Source organism: Meriones unguiculatus, chromosome 4 (assembly GCF_030254825.1).
Source record: "Meriones unguiculatus strain TT.TT164.6M chromosome 4, Bangor_MerUng_6.1, whole genome shotgun sequence".
Classification (NCBI taxonomy): domain Eukaryota; kingdom Metazoa; phylum Chordata; class Mammalia; order Rodentia; family Muridae; genus Meriones; species Meriones unguiculatus.
This window is the reverse complement of record NC_083352.1, coordinates 97,913,333-97,931,280: the sequence shown is the minus strand read 5'-3', so window position 1 is coordinate 97,931,280 and position 17,948 is coordinate 97,913,333. Positions and strand designations below refer to the sequence as shown.

At 56.4% G+C, this 17,948-nt stretch overlaps 1 protein-coding gene and 1 long non-coding RNA gene across 6 annotated transcripts in view; one reads left to right on the top strand and one right to left on the bottom strand.

Annotated features, from left to right (window-relative positions):
* The window catches only part of Kiaa1671 (KIAA1671 ortholog), a 136,725-nt gene that overhangs the window by 42,135 nt on the left and 76,642 nt on the right, over positions 1 to 17,948 (bottom strand). Inside the window, exon 1 of one of the 3 annotated variants that reach the window (XM_021646326.2) lies at positions 8,726 to 9,010. The exons of the other annotated variants lie outside the window; for them this stretch is intronic. Coding sequence (XP_021502001.1) covers positions 8,726 to 9,010 — 285 coding nt within the window. Of the gene's footprint in view, positions 1 to 8,725; positions 9,011 to 17,948 lie in introns of those variants that run through there. 3 annotated transcript variants of the gene reach the window in all.
* LOC110554006 (uncharacterized) lies at positions 7,452 to 10,663 on the top strand. Of its 3 annotated transcripts, XR_009591528.1 has the most exons (5): positions 7,460 to 8,423; positions 8,721 to 9,001; positions 9,180 to 9,310; positions 9,431 to 9,800; positions 10,409 to 10,663. It is a non-coding gene; the product is annotated as an uncharacterized LOC110554006 (long non-coding RNA). The 3 variants fall into 3 exon arrangements; XR_009591529.1 differs by having other exon boundaries at positions 7,452 to 8,423; positions 8,721 to 9,310; positions 9,431 to 10,258; XR_002476745.2 differs by having other exon boundaries at positions 7,458 to 8,423; positions 8,721 to 9,310.

Here is a 17,948-nt window from a genome sequence, read left to right as displayed (position 1 = left end):
TGCCCGGGGGCCCTGCGGAAGCGCTGGTGAGAGATGGGCTGCTCGGGGAGTTACCTGCTTTGGCATAAAGCAAATATTTGCACATGAAGCCCCACAGCCCAGAGTGGGGTCTCACAGACTGTGAAAGATATTTGCAATGGAGGGGGCGTGGGAGTTGGGCTTGTCACCCTCCTGTGTGATGTGGAGATGACATGTGGTAAAGTGGATAGTGAGTGACAGAAGCCACACTCATTGCTGTGTGGCTTTGGCTTAAGGCTCCTGCTCTCTCTGGGCTCTGGACCCAGCACCCCGTTATCATGGCATGCTCTAGGTTGAATAACATGGCTCTACTTGTAGTGGGAGAAAATCGCTTTTCCTGAGAGACCCACCCCAAATGATACCAGGAATCAGGTTCTTGAGCTAAAAGTCAGTGTTCCCAAGTCTATGGCAAATAAATAAATATAGATAGAGAGATAGACAGATAGAGAGATAGATGGATAGATAGATAGATAGATAGATAGATAGATAGATAATTTTTTAATCGCTTTGTGCAGGGTCAGAAAACAAGGTACATGGCCAGCCAGCACCCAGCAGGGACTGGAGCCCTCCCTTGCCAGCTCGTACGTGGGACTCTGCAGGTCCACAATGGTGGTTCTCAGATGAGGTCATTCCTCTCTTCCAGATTTGGTACATAAATGTCTGGGAGCATCTGTGGCTGTCAAAAACTGGGGGAGAGGAGATGGGCATGGTGGTGCACAGCTGTAATCCCACAGAGGCAGGAGAATTACTGTGAGGTCAAGGATAGCCTGGGCCACCGAGAGCTTACAACCCTGAGGTTAGGGAGACGGAGACCCAGAATCGTCATCAGCACGCAGCGTGCCAGGACATCTTCCACAATCAGATCCACAGTGTGCAGTTCCCGGGTCAAACCTGGGCATCAGCACACCCGTGAGGAAAGGTACACAAGCCATCAGTCCACCCAGACCATGGGGTGAAGGGCGAGGGATGAGCCCACACTGATGGACCGTGAGTGTCGCAGCCATACTACCAGCCATTCTGGGCCTTCAATTAATCATCTATAAAACAAGGCCAGCAAGATTCCTACCCCTCTGTGAGGGTCAACCGTAACTGTCAGTGTGAAAGGACCCAGAATCACGTAGGGGACGAATCTCAAGGTGTGTCTGTGAGGGAGCGCCTAGGCTGGGTTACCTGAGGTGGGAGACCCACCCTAACTGTGGGTGGTACACCCCACTGCCGTGGTTCCAGGGTGAGTGAAAGGGAGAGGGCGGGTCAAGATCTAACAATGGTCTCCGCTCCTCACCGTGGGCGGAGTATGACCAGCTGCCTCATGTTCTGGTCACCGTGATGGACTGTATGCCCCCGAACTGTGAGCCAAAAGGACACTTCCTTCCCTTAGGTGCTCTCGTAAGGTGTTTTGTCACAGCTTTGAGAGCAGGGACTGAGGGCATAGATGGCCGCCTGCTTAGGTCACCAGGAGCTAAGACATCCTGCCACCTCTTAGACAAGGCACACGGCGCCCAGCTTCAGATACAGTCCGTGGTCTGTGGAGAACCACTCGGCCGGCTAAAAACCACAGACTAAGAAGTGCGCACCCTGTGTCCGACCGCCTGTAGCTGTGGGCCCCACATGGAGGGAGAGGACTCCTGTGGTATGCTGGTGGGGGCTCCAGAGGCATCGCCATCCTCTAAGCTGTGCTAAGTGTGTCCCAAGGAAACTGAGGAACACCTGTTAGGTAGTTGGCGGCAAAGTCAGGATTGGAACTGAGAGCCGAGTAAAGGGAGAACTAGGCCCCTGAACCCAATTTAACTGGTTCTACCTGTACCACATTATCTTTCAACCAAGCAAGGTCAACAGGAAATACTGGATCAGTGTTTATAAAATAAATGCAAAAAAAAAAATAAAACTTTTTCACAAACTTTGTCTCTTTTTCTTTTCTTTTTTTTTTGGGGGGGTGGGGGTGGGGGTGGGAAGGGCAGTCTCAGAGCTCCCAGGCTAACCCTAAATAATTCATCATAGGCAAGAATGACCTTGACCTCCCGACCCTTCAGCTTCCTCTCTCCCAAGGAAGTGCTGAGATTAAAGGTGTGTGACCCCACACCCAGTCTGTGCAGCGCTGGGGATCCAGCTGAGGGCTTGGAGGAGGTCTGGGCAAGCCCTCCACGCCAGTGAGCCGAACCCCAGCCCAGACTCCACAACTTCCAATTCCTGTGAAATCTGCTGCAGGATGTTCCTTTCCAGGGTCAGGCCAGCTGGGGACAGCGGCCCTCATCTTAATGTCGGGGCAGAATGTGTGGAGATAAGCCCCTCCACAAGGCTCTCCTGTGTGTGGAGTCCACGGCTGTTCACGGCGAGCTAAACGGGATGATGAGCACCTTGGACCTGAGTGATGCACTCTAGCCTAGGCTACTGCCAGCTCCTAAAAGGGGTGGCTTGCTCCAAAGCTTCTGGGATCCTGAATGCAGGCTGGGAGGAAAGCCTCCTTCACAGGCAAGAACCCTGAGAAAGAAAGCCTCCCTTTCTTCCTTGAAGTGGACCCTGAATAGTCCCTTGACCATTCCTGAGGATCTAAGTGAGAAATACATCTATTACCCAGTGCTGTGTAACAGAATGGCTGTTCATGCTTTCACACTATTTCCAGAGCTACACAGGGAAGGCAATTTGATGAGTGACTACCTCAGGGTTTCTCACGAGGCTGGCGGCCTCGACATAAGGTCTCACCCACAGCCCGGAGACCCGCTCTCAGGTGCACCCTCCCAGCCTTCAAGAGCCAGTTCCCCAGTGAGAGGCGACCAGCGGCTTCCGGTCCTTGCCCTGTGGACCTCTCTGTGAGGCTGCTCCAGGATCCTGGGGCGCGGTAGCCACTTCCACAGACCAACTGCGCCTGCCAGCGTTTGGCTGCGCTGTGACAACATGGACATGACAGCAGTAACCTTTTCTGGAAGCCCTACTACGTGCAGAGCACTGTGCAATGCGTTCCTCATGCACAAACTCGATGTCTACCACATCTTCAGAGGAAGGAAACTGAGGCATAAAAAAACATGAATTCTACCTGCCTCGCCGGTGGGAGGCAGAAGCAGGATTCAACTTCTAGCCCCCAGATCCCCAGGTCCCTGACACCGCAGGGCCGCTGGCCACCCCAGAGGCAGCTGAGGAGTTCCTGGGAGCCAGTGATTGAGCAGTGTGTTACCTGAGGCGGACCTCTGGCAGGACCTGTCACAGCTCAGGGTTTCACACTGTCACGGTGGGAGGGTCGGAGGGTCAAAGTGGCCACCTCACACACCCAGGGGACAGACAGCTCAGGCCATATCCCCTTCTATCGCCTGCCCCCAGGGACACAGCTCTGCCAGCCAGCTCATGTCCCCTAAGGGTTCCACATCCTCCCAGAACTGTGTCACCAGCTGCAAATGAGCCCAGCTGCAACCCCTGCCAACACGTTGCTAAAAGTTAGATTAGAAACTTACAATGAAGTCAGCTTACTGGAGACGGTGACGGCTAGCTTTTACTGTTCCTCCTGACAGAGGCTCGCTGTGTTGCTAAGGCTTTGCCAGGAGAGCCCTAATGACAGGTCTGTGTCATCACACCCACATTGCTCAGCCCTGGCGACTTTGTACATCATAGGCCGGCATTCTACCAACTGCTAAAATCCTAACCTTTGTTTTGGCTTTTTGAAGCCTAGTGTCATGTAGCCCAGGTTAGCCTTGAATTCCCCCTATAGCCAAGGATAGCCCTGAACTCCTGATCCACCTCCTTAGTAGTAAAGACTAAAAGTATGAGCCACCATGCCTGGAAATCTGTGGCCATCTTATCATCATTTACGATGACGTGCATAAAAATATTACAGAACAGAACATTTCCCAGGCAGCGCTGAACTGCCATGGTTTGCAGACTTGAACCTGAGGACTCTGGAGTGCTTACACCGCAGGAATGGGCAGAGCCTCGGACCAAGGCCCACACTGCACTGAAACCAACCTAGCATGAGCCACTTTCATGGCTTCTTTGCAGCGCCCAAACACAGTGCTCCCTGAGACACAGAACATACCAGGCTTCCTTCCTGACATGCCTTAGCTTCCCGTGGAGGAAGCAACGGGCCTTTGTCTGGACAAAACATCTCATCTGTGGAGCTGCTGGAGGAGGGAGGAAGTGCAGGGCCCTCGGACACAGGCCACCCCTCTTCGGCCTTCCCACTGCCCGAAATGGGAAGATGCCTGAGTGCCCAGACAGACAGCAGGTATCACAAACTCAGCAGGGTCGCAAGGCACCCTGGGTACTAAGACTGCTTCCTAGAGTCCTGACGACCATCGGATGCCTCTTAAGAGGGGGCACGGGAGGCTGGAGGTTTGTTTGGGAGAGGAAAGGGAAAAAGACAGGAAGGAAGCAGCTCAGATGCCAAGTGGATCTCGTCCACAGGAGGGGGAGGGGCTTTGCTTTGTTTTCTCACATGTTCCTGTATTTCCCACATGGAAAATGAACACACCCCACTTTGAGGGCAGGGAGACCAGCGGGAGCCCAGCAGCTCCCCGGGGAGTAGCCAAGTCCTTTGTCCTACCCTCCATGCAAGTCCAAAGGCACCTGCTCTGGGGCCAAGCCTTGGGCCCCTCTGGGTCCATAAAGGGACCATTGTTCTCTACCAAATGACATCATTCTGCCTCCAGGACGGGTGAAAAGAGACCTGAGGAAAACTGTCTGCGCTGCCCGTCCGTGAACAAGTGACCTCATGCCAGCCCTGCGGTGCAGCTGGAAGCCTGGGTACCTGGCAGGGGGCTCTGGGTGGGTAGTGGCAGGACAGGGAGAAGGAGCCACGTGGCTGAGCTGAGACCTCTCTGTAGGGCCAGGATCCAGGAGAAAGGCGAGAGCAGTGCCTGGCACACAGTAGGTACTGAAGAGATGCAATGTATGGATATCTGGTACACAGAAGGCACTCAACAGGAGATGCAACAACCATATTGGAAACACAGTAGGTACTCAATAAATAAATAATTCTGTTCGCATCCAGCATTTCACAGAGGCTCAAGATGACCGCACTTTCCGGTCCCAAACCTTCCAAGAGTGCAGCTCAACACCCTCAGCAGCACTCCCAGCATGGCCAGGTCCTGACGACCCTGTCCCCATCCTTGTGCCACAGTCACGCTGGCCTTCTGCGCCTCTTCCAGCACACCAGCCTCAGCCCTGCTGTCTGATGCTCAGTCTTGGGCTCCCCTTGGGGGGGTTGAGTGTCGCTTTGTGACTCCCCTAACCATTTCTGCTGCCCCTGGAGCCCTTTGCACTTCCTTCAGCACCAAAACAATGAGTAAGGTCACTCATTCCCTAGCTTGCTTGCTTCTGGTGCCTCTGTTTCTGGTAGCCCTGAGAGACAGAGACCACTCTGGTGACGCCTCGCCCGGAGGACTGACAGGAAGGAGACGTCCAGTGACAGGCTAAGGTCTTCTCTCATCACCTGGTGCACACTCACCCTGCCTCTCCCAGGAGAGGACCCAGGCTTTCCGTGTTCTAAGGCCCAGTCACTCATTCTCCTGAGCCTCAGTTTACTCCAGGGCAGATGTAAGAACTGAGGGTGAAAGGCAGGCAGGGCCAGACCACAGGGCAAGAAGTCACGGCTTCCTGGGCCAGGTGAGACAGGGGATGACCTAGCCCTCAGGCTGCTAGGACTGTACCAGACAGGGACGGGCCTGGTGTGGTGGTAGGACAGTGGCCCCAGGGAGACATGCGCATCCATCCTACACAACACTCACTTGGAAATTAAGGTCTCCGCAGATCAACTAAGCTAAGGACAGGGAGGCAGGGTCACCCGGGCCTGGAAGTGTGCTTAGGTGTAGGAATGCCACACAGCTAAGGGGCAGTCTGGGGCAAAGGCGCTGGGGTCTAGACCTGTGGGCCCTTGCCTAGAACGTACTCAGGAAGGGGCTGGCTCTGCACTGAGATGCTGGGGTGCCTCCATGCTACCATGGTGTGCTGGTTGCTGCAAGCACTTACAGCTCACAGTGTACACGAGCCTACATGCAGACCGCACACAGATATGTAAGGGACTTACACATCTCAGGCCTTGGTACACATGAGGGTCCCAGAACCCATCCTCATAGCTAGGATGTATAAGCTAAGAGATGACTAGCACAGCAGGGATTCTTAGAGTAGGAGGCGGGCTAAAATCACCCACCAGAAAGGTCACAGGGAGCCCAGTTCACAGAAGGGAAGGGTAAGGTGGGCAGTAATGGTTGATGTGACTTAGCTAAGGCCACTCAGCCAGCCACCCTGGGGAGCCGAAGGCCAGGTCCATGTCAGCTTTGTGCAGTACGCAGAGCCTCCTGGCCAAGCCCCTCCACCATACACATACATACATACATACACACACACACACACACACACACACACACACACGCACACCCTTCTCGTTCTTCCTCATGCCCAGGCCTCCTGAAACTGACATTTCCTTGTACTTCTGTGTCCCCACCAGTCCCCATTCCGTCCCTCCCACCCCCAGTTCTCCAGGCCTCTAACTGCCCAGCCTCCTTTCTCTGCACAGTGGCCCTTCCTGCCTCCTGGGGCCAGGACAAAGTATTGTTTTATTTTCCTTCTTTCTTATCTGGGACAGCTAGAGGCCAGCCACCAGCCAATGGTTTCAAGGCTGGCTTGAGATTTTTCCAGCTAGGCTGCCACAGACCCTCCTGTAAACATAGCCTCTTTCTGGATGAACGGAGCTGAGGGGAATGATTGCTCAAAGCCACACCCCTCCTACCTACATGCTTTGCTGCTTTAGGAAGCTCCCACCCATAAGACAAATATTTAAGTGAAGTCCAGAGTGAAAGGGGTGTGTGCAGAATCTACACTTGGAAACCCCTGGAGGCAGGGTTTGAGGAAAAAGGGCTTGGTTGTCACGCACATGAACCATACAAAGCCCGGGTGTCATGCCCACGGCTACAGTGCTCCTTGTCCGCCCAGCATCCCATTTCTCAGAGGGGGAAATGAAGGCACAGAGAGAGCAGAGGATGCTGGTCCAACTAAGGCAACACATCTGAGAAGGCTGGCGAGGATCCAACCTCGTGCAGGGGGATCTGCAGCAAAACAGGAATCCCCACGCCACACTGTAGGACAACCTGGCACCCAACAGATTTACAAGTGTTTACCCATCACGTACCAGCAGGGTGCTGACAGCATCTCAGAACAAGCCCATGGGCCCCTCACTGGACAGAGGAGGAAACTGAGACTTGAGAATGGGTTGAACCAGTGCCAGCCTTGCCCACAGCCGAGGCCAAGCATAAGTGGGAAGGGCCTGGAAGCCCACACCAATTCACTAATGCGCTGCCAGGTGTCCCACGTGATAGCCTGAACACTGTGTCAGTCAGTCATGCACTTGCTTGGCCACCAGGGAGGCTGGGCTGTCACTGTGTAAGCATGTTCCACATGCAAAAGGACTTAGGGCAACATTCAAAGTCACACAGCACCTGAAGAGCTGGAGCAGAGGGCAGGGAACAGAGTTGGCATTCCTGGAGAGAATCCTGGGAGCAGGCACGAGGGAACCGCCGGGGGCAGAAGGATACAAAGACAGAGAAAAACAGATGCAGAGAAAGATCCTTCCTGCAGACAGGTCACACCTTTCAGAGGATGGGTGGGGCTCTGTCTTTCGGACTCAAGCCCCAAATGGGTGCAGACCCCCACACAAGGAGGCACCCCTGCCCTGACAGCCCCTGGCATGGCTTCTGGCCTGGGTGGGCCCCTACCTCTTCCTCTGTGACCCAGGCCAGTAGAGTACTCAGTGCTGAGTGCAGCTCTGGGGTAGGTCTGAGCTCTTGGGGTCCTCTCCGTGCAGAGCATCTACTCAGGGTTCTCTTGCCCGATACTGGTCACATAACCAACACTGGCTCGGGTGACAAAGAGCTGACTGCCCCCAGGCCTGGCCTCATACATCCCTGAGAACTGGGCCAACTCAGCCCGGGGCAGAGGCCAGATGTCTGAAGATGCCAGGCACTCGGGCTAAGCTCATTTCTCGTTGGTGACGTGAGCGCCCCTGAAGTTATCAAAGGTCTGAGAGACCATCTGCCAAGAGGGAGGCAGAGAAGCTCTTCCTGCCTCTGTCCCTAGCCAGACTTCCCGCACCTTGCTGCCACCCTTCCATCTCCAGGCCCTCCTGATGCCACCTGGCCAGCTCTCTACTCACTGGCTATCCCTACCTGGTCCCCAAGCCCTTAAGAGACACAGCATGGAATGCAGTATCTGGGCCCGAGCACTCCACCGTAGCCTGGCTGCTCACACAAGCCCAGGCCAGTGGGACAGACCACCTGCCACCTGGTCACGAGGCTCCGCCCCTTGGAAATCACTCTAGATCTCACGTCCGATCAATGGCGAGCACACATGCCTTAACTCAGCATGCATGTGACAAGACCGCTTGGTCACCCAGGGAGGGCTAGAGGAGACGGAGGAGCAGGTGTCAAGTAAGCTTCCCTAAAAATAGAGATGGGAGCCTGTGCGGTGGGAGCCCGAGGAGTCCACAAACAGCCCGATGACAGACCGAGGAGCCCCGGAGTCAGTTCCCCGCCAGCTTTGGGGAGGGGGGGCTGCACCTCCAGGGCGGCCGGCCCAGCCTCCTACCTCCCCTTTAGGATCCTGGGGCCACTCTCCTCAACACGGAAGAGGTCCTTCCCTGAGGCCGCTGGGAGCCAGCCCCCTCCCGGGAGCCCGAGGGACCTTCCCAGGGTTGCCCTGCTATTTTAAACCACACACATCCCCAGCTTACAAGATCAGGGGCCTCGGAGTCCGGCTGCCTCTTCCTGAGGGATGAAAACCTCTGCTGGCTGCGGGCGGAGAAGCGGCGGAAGGACTCCCGGCTGCGAGAGGCCAGGTGTCTGAAGGAGGATGTGCGCTTGAAGGGGGTGCTGCGGACGGCAGGCTCCCCGCTCCGCTCGGCGCCCACCGTGGCCGTCACAAGGTGCAGGGCCTCTTGGAAGGACCTCCTCACCGTGCCCACCCACTGAGACATGTGCGTCTGGGCCACCGAAAGCTTGTCACCCAGGTAATCCATGAGGCCAGCCTGGAGGAGGAGGGGGGTGCCAGGCGGAGGCAGTTAGGAGGCCAACGCTGCCAAGGTCCTGGTCCTTCTGTCGGTGGCGGTCCTTGGGGAGAAGTTCTGGGCTCCGATGGAAAACCCGGCAGAGCACATCAGCCCAAGTAAAGTAAACATCGCCCGACAGGCATCCGAGGGTCACAAAACAGGGACAGTGACGGGTCAGCTCGGGGCCACCAGGAGCATCAAGTCAACCAACCAGGACGTCCAGTTCTAGTCCCCAGGGCCAGCCCTGCTGAATTCAAGGAGCAGGAGGCTGTGAGGAGCTGGGCCAGGGGGCTGGCACCCCAAACTCACTTCCCTCCATGCAGGTAGCCCTCCCATGCGTACCTGGCAGCCCCCACCCACTGCAGTCCCCACTCCCGCTGTCCCCTCCAGGTCCTTCTCACCTGAACTAGGCGGACCTCCAGTCCTCCCTCCGGAGCCGCTAAACCCGAAGCTGAACCTGCTGGCCAGCAGGCAGTGCACTCGCTTCCGGAGAGGCGGACACCCAGCCCGGGTCCCCTGGCCCGGCAGCCCAGAATGACATCAGCCCCCTGTCTTGGCGAGGGGCACACAGCCCAGGAATGCAGGAGGGGCCTCGGGAGGTGGGGGAGGTGGCCGCCCAGGGAGCTGGCGTCAGCCCCAGTTTTGTTTTTTTTTTCCCCCTAAGTCTCAACTCGCTCGCTGTCCCTCGGGGACTTCATGTGCCAGACTGCCTACCCAGCCCAGGCAGCACCGTGCAGAGACGTGGCTGCTGGGCGTGCGGGTGTGTTCGCATGTGGGGGCACGTGCGTGGGAGGGAGGCGCGGCTGCCCCCGGGGGAGGGGGAGGGATGCCGGATCTGGTCTGTGCCTCTGGGGCTTCAGGTGGAGTCTGAGGACCTGTGGCTGGCTGTCGGTCTGTCTCCCTCTCCCGGCGGCACCCTTCTGCTTCCTCTCCCTGCCTCCGACTGCACTTGGCGAGCTCCAGGCTAAGCCTCCGCCATCAGCTCCTCCTCCTTCCCCTTGCCCCCTCCCCCGACTACCCCTGCTGCCTCTCCTGGAGGACAGAGGGTGCAAGTGACCCGCCCTGAGCTCCCCACGGGGGTGGAGCTGGGGCTGGGGCTGGGGCTGAGGTGCCTGTATTTTGGTACAGACAGGGGTTGCCATGGGAACTTGGGGGCACAGCATCTGCCCCTTCCCTAGGCTGGGCACAAGGTGCCATGGGGATGATTCAGGAGATCACGTGAGCTCACTTGGTTTTAACCCTTGAGGGTGGAGCTCGTGGGGAGTGGGGTGCTAAAATAGAAGAGGGTGGGCATTGGACAGGGAGGGGCATCGGGGCAGATTCTGGGCCTTCCAGTCGGGACCCATGCCCTCTCTGTCTCTTCCACAGGTGAAGAAATGCCAGCTCTGAGAGGTAGATTCATTGGTCCAAGGTAAAGCTATCAAAGTTTGCTTGAAAATGCCTCCCTCTCCACTGCTGTGTGATAGGTCTGACCTGCAACTTGCCCACTGTGAGGACTCAAAAATATTGACTTTTCAAAAGCCAGGCCAAATCCAAGGTTGAAATCCACATCAGCCCAACTGCCTGGTGTGATCTCTGTACCACCCCCTCACCTCTGTCCTGAATAAATATTTGCTCTCTAGACACCAGACTTGCCAAAGTAAGTTTATCTTGAAGTCCCCTCTGACCGTGTTGTGCAGGCAGCTGCCTCCTCTTCCTCCTTCTCCACCCGTTCCTCCTCATTCTGGGATCCCATGGTCCAGCATCTCTCATTCACTTAACAGTGACACCTCCTCTGGCCCAGGCACATGGCCATGTGACATGGAGGGCCACAGGGATGTAACACAGCTACTGATCTGACACCTCCCAAGCCTGATGAATGTTTGAAGGATCCCATTTGTTGAAGCGGGAGACTGAGGCCCAGAGATCTGAGTCAATACAGGCTTGTGTGTGGTGGGCTGCCTCCCAGAGGCCCCCAGGGACCACAGTGTCTGTCCCACAGTGCATCAGCTTTGGACCCCGAGCTCAGCACAATGAGGACAGCTCTCCAAGGTGACTCTGTTGGGTGCTCAGGCAGTGGGGCCCACAGGGAAGACACCAGGGTTCCAGCTGGAAGCCAGCACCATGGCTGGCCACAGGATGGAGGCAGGTACCCGGCCCTAGTCAGACCCGGAGAACAGGACCAATGGCCACCTTCCTAACTACAGTCACCTGGAGACAAGAAGCTGTGCCACTTAGCCAAGTGTCCTCAGTCTCCTGATCACAGGAGGCTCAAGGGTCCTGAGACGAGCCAGGATCTAGTCCACAGGGAACTATGGGGGTAAAGCAGGGTTGGCTCACAGCAGAGGGAGGGCCTCATGAGGTCGGACTGTGTGCCCAGCAGGTGAGTCGTGGTCCTGGCCTGTACCCCTGCATGTGGATGAGGAGCCACGCCAGGCGAGGGCCAGTCCCCACCTCCACTGGGACCTGACTCCTTCTCCAGCCCCCAACGGCAGCTACACCCATAGTTCTAGTCAGGCCTTCTGGCCTCCTCAAGGAATTCACAGGAAACCCCTGCCTCAGGCCACTTCACAGACCTCCCTAGGTAACCAGAGGCATGCAGGGGACAGGAGGAGACAGACAAGCCCTCCCATCTGTCCCAGAAACCCCTCGAGAACTGGAGGGGAACCCAGGTGTAACAGGCCATCTGGACACAGAGGTGAAAGCTGTTCCAGCCTCTGGGTGGAAGCAGGGCCATGAGAGGCATGACAGGTCTAAAGTGATCTCAGTTCTTGTCGCACACAAGGCTTGGGGGGTGGGGTGGGTGCAGCACCCATAATATTTCTTAGAGGAAGCTAAATGCCCCAGATTAAACACTGCCCTATGGTGACAGACAGACACGCTAAATCTGGGGATCAGGAGGGGGCTGGCACGAGCAAACAGGTTTTATGAGGTGGATAGCATCATTTTTTTAAAGATGTATTTATTATGTATACAATGTTTGTCTGCACGTACACCTGCATGCCAGAAGGGGGCGCCAGATTTCACTGTAGCTGGTTGTGAGCCTCCATGTGGTTGCCGGGACTTGAACTCAGGTCCTCCGAAAGTGCTCTTAACCTCTGAGCCATCTCTCCAGCCCCCAACAGTATCATTTTTACATGACTTGGAAATGCTTGGAATTAAAGGAGGAGGGTGTGTGTGATGGTTGACCCCGCAGTTCATGGTGGATGTTACAGGAGAGACTCCACCTTGGAAGGAAGAACCCACAGCGGTGGATGCTTTAAACCTTCCCATCACAGTGTCCACGTAGGAATGAGAGGCTGGGTGCTCCGTGGAAAGGGGTGGACAAGCTGGGGCAGATGCTGTATGCCACGGAGCAAGTAACTAAACCTCTCTGATTTGTTTCACAAATGAAACCAAGTGCATCCTTGGCATGGATGTGGCTGGTTGGCCCCCTGCCTGTCCCTACTTTTAGAAAGTACACTTGGCCTTTTGCCCATGAGTCCACCTGTGCCATCCCTAAAACACAATCTCTGGCTCAGAGCTACACCCAGGGGTCACCCCAGTGACCAGCCAGCAAAATAAATAAATAAATGAAAACCTCAAATCTTAGGTCCCTGTCCACAGGGAGACCATCCTCAGTGGGCACCTGTGTGTCCCCAGCTCTGTCCCTGCTCAAGTCTATGGCCCGGCTTCCTCCACCAGCACAGGAGTCTCCACCTGTCTCTTCATAATGACACCAGGCACAGAGCACTCTGCCACCATCATCACTGTCCCCCACAGACCAGCTGTGGCCGAACCCCAGAGCACCCTGCTCCACCCCACGTATCATGTCACGGCAGGGTAATGATGTCACTGGGATGCAATAGCGTATGACATCACAGTGTTGCCTCATCAAATTACTTTACCAAGCACCACCATGTTGCCTCACTGTCACTGACCTGCCTCACCTGCTCTTGCCAACAATACAGTAAGCTCTGTTCCATTGTATAGATGGACAGTTCTGGGCCGGGAGAAGTGACATTACCAGCCCGGAGTCACACAGCTGTAAGCGGTAGAGTTGCCAGCGTGGAGGCTGCTGTGGGTCTCAGCATCCAGCCTCCTTCCGAGAGACAGGAGCCCAGGAGCCCAGGAGAGCGGGAAGCCAGCTGCCTGCTGCTTGCTCTGGCTCCCGATATCACCACGTGCTGGGGCTATAAAAAGCATCACTCCTGAATCTGGGGCAGCACAGGCATCCCCCCAGAGGCCTGGTTCTGCAAATGCTATTCTCTCCAGGAAACTCTGGGGACACCGCAGGCATCCTAAAAGCAAACTATCTTCCTTACATAAGGAATGTGCAAAAGGGGGAGCTGTAGGGGCCTGGAAGGAACTTAGGATGAAAACCACAGTGTGAGGTGGGGCAGGGAGCCCACAGGTCTCAAGAAGGGAGGGATTTGTCACTCACTCACTCATCCATTCATTCAACAAACAATTATTCCACATACATCTGAGCTGACAAGAACAGAGCTGTGGACGGTCCCTGCACAGCTCAGCCTGTCTCTCTAAATCTAAAGTATGAAGGGAGAAGGTTCCCCACAGGCCACCCCAAGCCTGGACCCCACCATTCCTTCCCAAATCTGGCGGAAGAGAAAGCCAAAAGGAAAGGACGTGCCTGTGACCTGAGAGCCAGGGACAGAAACAGAGATGCCGAACCCAACCTAGAAAAATGCTGAAGGCAAGGAGGAAAAGGTGCAGAGAGGGGATGGAGTGTCTGGAAGGGGTTTGGATGGGTGAATAGGAGTGCTGCGAGTACTGAAATGGGAAATGGCCAGAAGTGTGGCCATATTTAGTCTGGACTCTTGGAGGGTCACACACTGCTTATATCGATTCCTAGAGTGAAGACCGCCTCCTCTTCTTCCTCCTAGATGTCCCTCACGCCCCACAGCCGGCGGCTGACCCCACACAACCCAGGCCTCCCTTACCTCACTATCTTCACATTCCTTGCAGACTGTACATCCAGGCTAAGGAAGTGGACGATTATGCTGTTGATAAGAACACCATTACTCAAAGGCGTTCACAAGCCCCGAGCCGCCCACCTCTCACCTCATTTAACTCTTAGACGACTGCATGGGTGAGTTCCGTCACAGTCACCCTCACTGCCCAGCTGGGTGAGGAGAGCTCCAGGGCCACACTCCTGTCACTGAGTGGGTGCGTGGGACTTGGGACTTGATTCCAGGGCCCTCTGGCCGCAACACCTTCACACTGCCTCTTTCCCTTATCACTTCAGGGTAGAAGCCAGAAGTCACATACCATCCCAAGAGGGCTAGCTCTGCCACCAAGGCCTTTCCATGACTGTGACCACCACTCAGTGGGACTCTGAATTCCCAGGGTTCCCTGGGGAGCTGCCAACAGGTCATTGCACTGTTTCCCACACACACACACCCACGCCTGTCCAGCTAACAGTCCAGAAATGAATCCCCAGGCCCACATGTGGAACGTGCTTGAGAAAACCCAGTCTCCTTCCCTCAGACAGAGCCCTGTGGCCCCAGGCCTGACTCGCAGCTTGGGGTTACCTCTGAGGCCAGCTCACTATTGCCCAGCTGCTGTTCACTTAAGAGAATCTGCGAAGGGCTCAGTGCGTGACTCTCTCAGGAGGGTCCTTGCCAATCCTTGCCAGTTTGCCGGAAGTCAGAATCACATAAACCCACGACAGAGGGAAGGGGTGGGATCCCAGCACTTAGGAGTTAGAGGCGGGAGAATCAGAGCTCCAGAGGTATCCTTGGCTCCACAGGGAGTGTGAGGCTAGCCTGAGCTACATGAGCTCTAATATCGTGGGTAGAGTGGGGTGAAGCCCATTCGCGTCAAAGGGTTTAAGCAAACCCCTTTGGTTTGGCCCAGCGCATGGCCAGCCCTCCGCGAGGAGGGGGGGACAGGTGTCTGAAGAGATTGTCACTACTCTAGTCTAAGCTCATCATCTTGTTCAGCGACCCTAGATACCATATCCAAGGCAGGCCACACACGCAGGGCTGTCCAGGGCCCCACGGGAATCCATTAGGTGCCTCTGGTTCCTTGCAGCAGGTGCTTGTGGCACAGGTGGTGATGAGCTGGGACCTTCCCCTCGCCCACTCATCTCCTACTTGCTCTAGACACAGAGGCACTGGACAGGCCTCCATCCCAAGATATGCCACACCCTCTGTGCCCTCTGCTCTACACATCCCCGCCATGCTGTTCCCTCTCTCTGGGACAGCCTTCCACCCCTTTTCACTCCAGGTCCAAGATCAGGATGTGCTAGACGCCCCTTCCTCCAAGAAGCCTCCCTCAAACCACTGAGCATACTGGGCCATGACTCGGTTTACCGACCAGTTGCTTAGCCAGGGGCAGTTGGGCTACATCTGGCCCACCCAGCACCCTAGAAAGACACTACCCACAGCCCACCATGTAAACACCAATGACTGAGGCCTGGACCAACTCACAGAACTCCCAGCATCCCAAGGCCAGTTTCCATAGCAACGGGAAAGGAATTCTGATAAGAGGGAAACTGTAGCATCTTGGCCTCCACCTTCACGTCCACCCAGGTTATTTATAACCAGGCTGAGCACTTCCCTGTGTTCATCTGTTCATCTTCTCTAGCCATCATTTCAGAGGCACACTGTTAATTAACCTGGGCGGGGGTGGGGATCACCAGGAAGGAGGACTTTCTAGCAACAGCGATGTGGGCCATCAGGCTCTGGTGGGAAGCAGCATTTCTCACACTGTGGCATGCTGGGTGTGGCCCTGTCATGGGAAGGCTGGTCTGTGGTCAGCGGGCCTCACTGGGGAGTCAAGAGGTCAGGGCCCAGTGTAGACCGGAAGGCCTCAAACGCAGCCTTCCTGCCTGGCACCCAGAGCCGTGCCTGCCCTTGATGGAGCTGCACACCATTCTTTCCACCCACACCTGGATCAATAAACCAGGAAGCATAAGTAGACTGGGAAGTGGGGGTAGGGGGCTGGCCCCTGAGAAGAGAAGTGATTGGCTGAGCTGTCCTCGAGTATCACCCCAAGACCTTGGGGTCACAGTGAAGGTGATAAGGAGTTAGGAGAAGCTTGATGAACTCAGCTAGTGCCCCTGGGTGTGGAACCCGCTGGCTAGGAGCACAGATGGCTGGAGCGGTGACAGCCGCCTGCTGCCAGGGCCGAGGAGCAGCAACCTCCCCCCTCAGACCTCGGTTCTCACTCACCTTCCTGGCACATCTGCCCGCCTGTGCCACTGTAACGCAGCACCCGAGGCTGGGAGGCTTACAGAGAAAAGGGAATCAGGCTCCAGAGTGAGGCGCGGGCATCCGGTGAGCCTTTCAGCTGCCGGGACAGGCAGCTGGCGCTGATGACAGAGGCTGAGAAAGGACCCCGTGTTCACATCGGGGGCCACCTCTTCCCTGTTCCGTACCCTGGCTTTCTGCCCAAGCTATGGGAGGTCATGGCACTGCCCCAGGGGGTAGATACACGATGCTCAGGAGCCAGGACGCAGGGAGGGGAGGCACACTCCCACCTCAGTGTCTGGTTACCGGTTCTGGGCAGACCTGGCCCTGACCCAGGAGGTCCTCACAGCGCCACCCCTGGCCTCTCTGGGTCATTGCTGTGTGACCCCGGGCAAGCTTCTTGCCTCCTCAGCTTGCCTGTGTTTGGTAAAGAGAGTAAAAATGACCCTATGTGAGGAGAACACACATGCGTGCACGGTAGGGATGAGGGATCGGGCAGGCAGTGGAGGCTACAGGGTGCCCGCTTGGTGGCCTGTCTGAGTATGAGACCCTGCTCGCCCTCTTAGCTGCCGCAGCCCGGCTGGCAAGTGGATGGTGGCCACTCTGATGCCCCCACCAACCCCAGCGTTTTACCACCACTCCCTGGCCCAGGCCCTCTCCTCGTGTCTCAAAGCAGCCGCAGGAAGGCTGCTGGGGACGTTCTCCTGGGCCAGGTTCTCACAGCTACACTCCTCTGAGCCACCCCTCCCCCAACAGACACACACACCCACACACCTCAGGGCAAAGTAAGCTGTCAATTCCCCCACTGCCGGGACCCCCAGGTCCTCCAATCCAGTGCATCTCCCCACAGGCCTGCAAGCATCTTTCTCCTGAGTCTGAGACTCGCTGACTCAGGACCCAGGAGCCTGGACCCAGGGTTGGAGCGCATGCACCCAGGCTTTGCCCCTGGTCCTTCCTCCCTGAGGGTGCACTGCACCAGGGTACACAGTTTTTGCGGACGGCACACAAAAATGAAGCCTGGAGCGAGGAAGAGAGAGACTGGCTGATCTGTTTGTAGCACCGTGCCACACCCCCGCCCCTGGCCAGCTCTGAGACCCTCCTGCTGCCCTCCACCCACAGCCACTGCCGCCGTCCACCGTACCCGGCTCCCGAGTCTCCCACCGCCATCCGTGCAGCCCTGCCACCCTCTGCCCTCTGTCCCCCGGGACTCCTGAGGCACCGTGTTCTCGCAGGCATCTTGTGAGGGTCAGCTGCTATAACCTCTGGCTTCCAGACCCTGGCTGGGGACAGCTGAGCAGCCTGATGGGCAGGTGACAGGGTGGAGCCTCCCTCCTGGCTCAGCCCTCCAAGTGCCACCGAGGCTTCCTAGGATGGTGGAACCTGGCGGCCATTTTGGGGCCATTCTGTCGTGATGAAATATGAAGAACCTATGCTGAGCCACGGACTCGGGACTTAAGATTATCTCTGGGAAGCGCCAGATGGCGACTATTTTTGGTTTTGCACAAAGTCACATGTAGCTTTTCCACAACCTTTAAAAGATGTAAAACTCATCCTTGGTTCACAGGTCGTATCTAGCCAACACGGTCCTGTTTGTGTTCTCAGCAGGTAAGCCAACAGAGGCGGCGGCATCCTCACTGCCTGGCTGGGCATCACGAGGTCGTTTCACGTTCAGCCTCTGACAAAACCACAGCAAGGGCTGGTGGGGACTTTGGCCTGATGGGATGCAAACAGCCAGG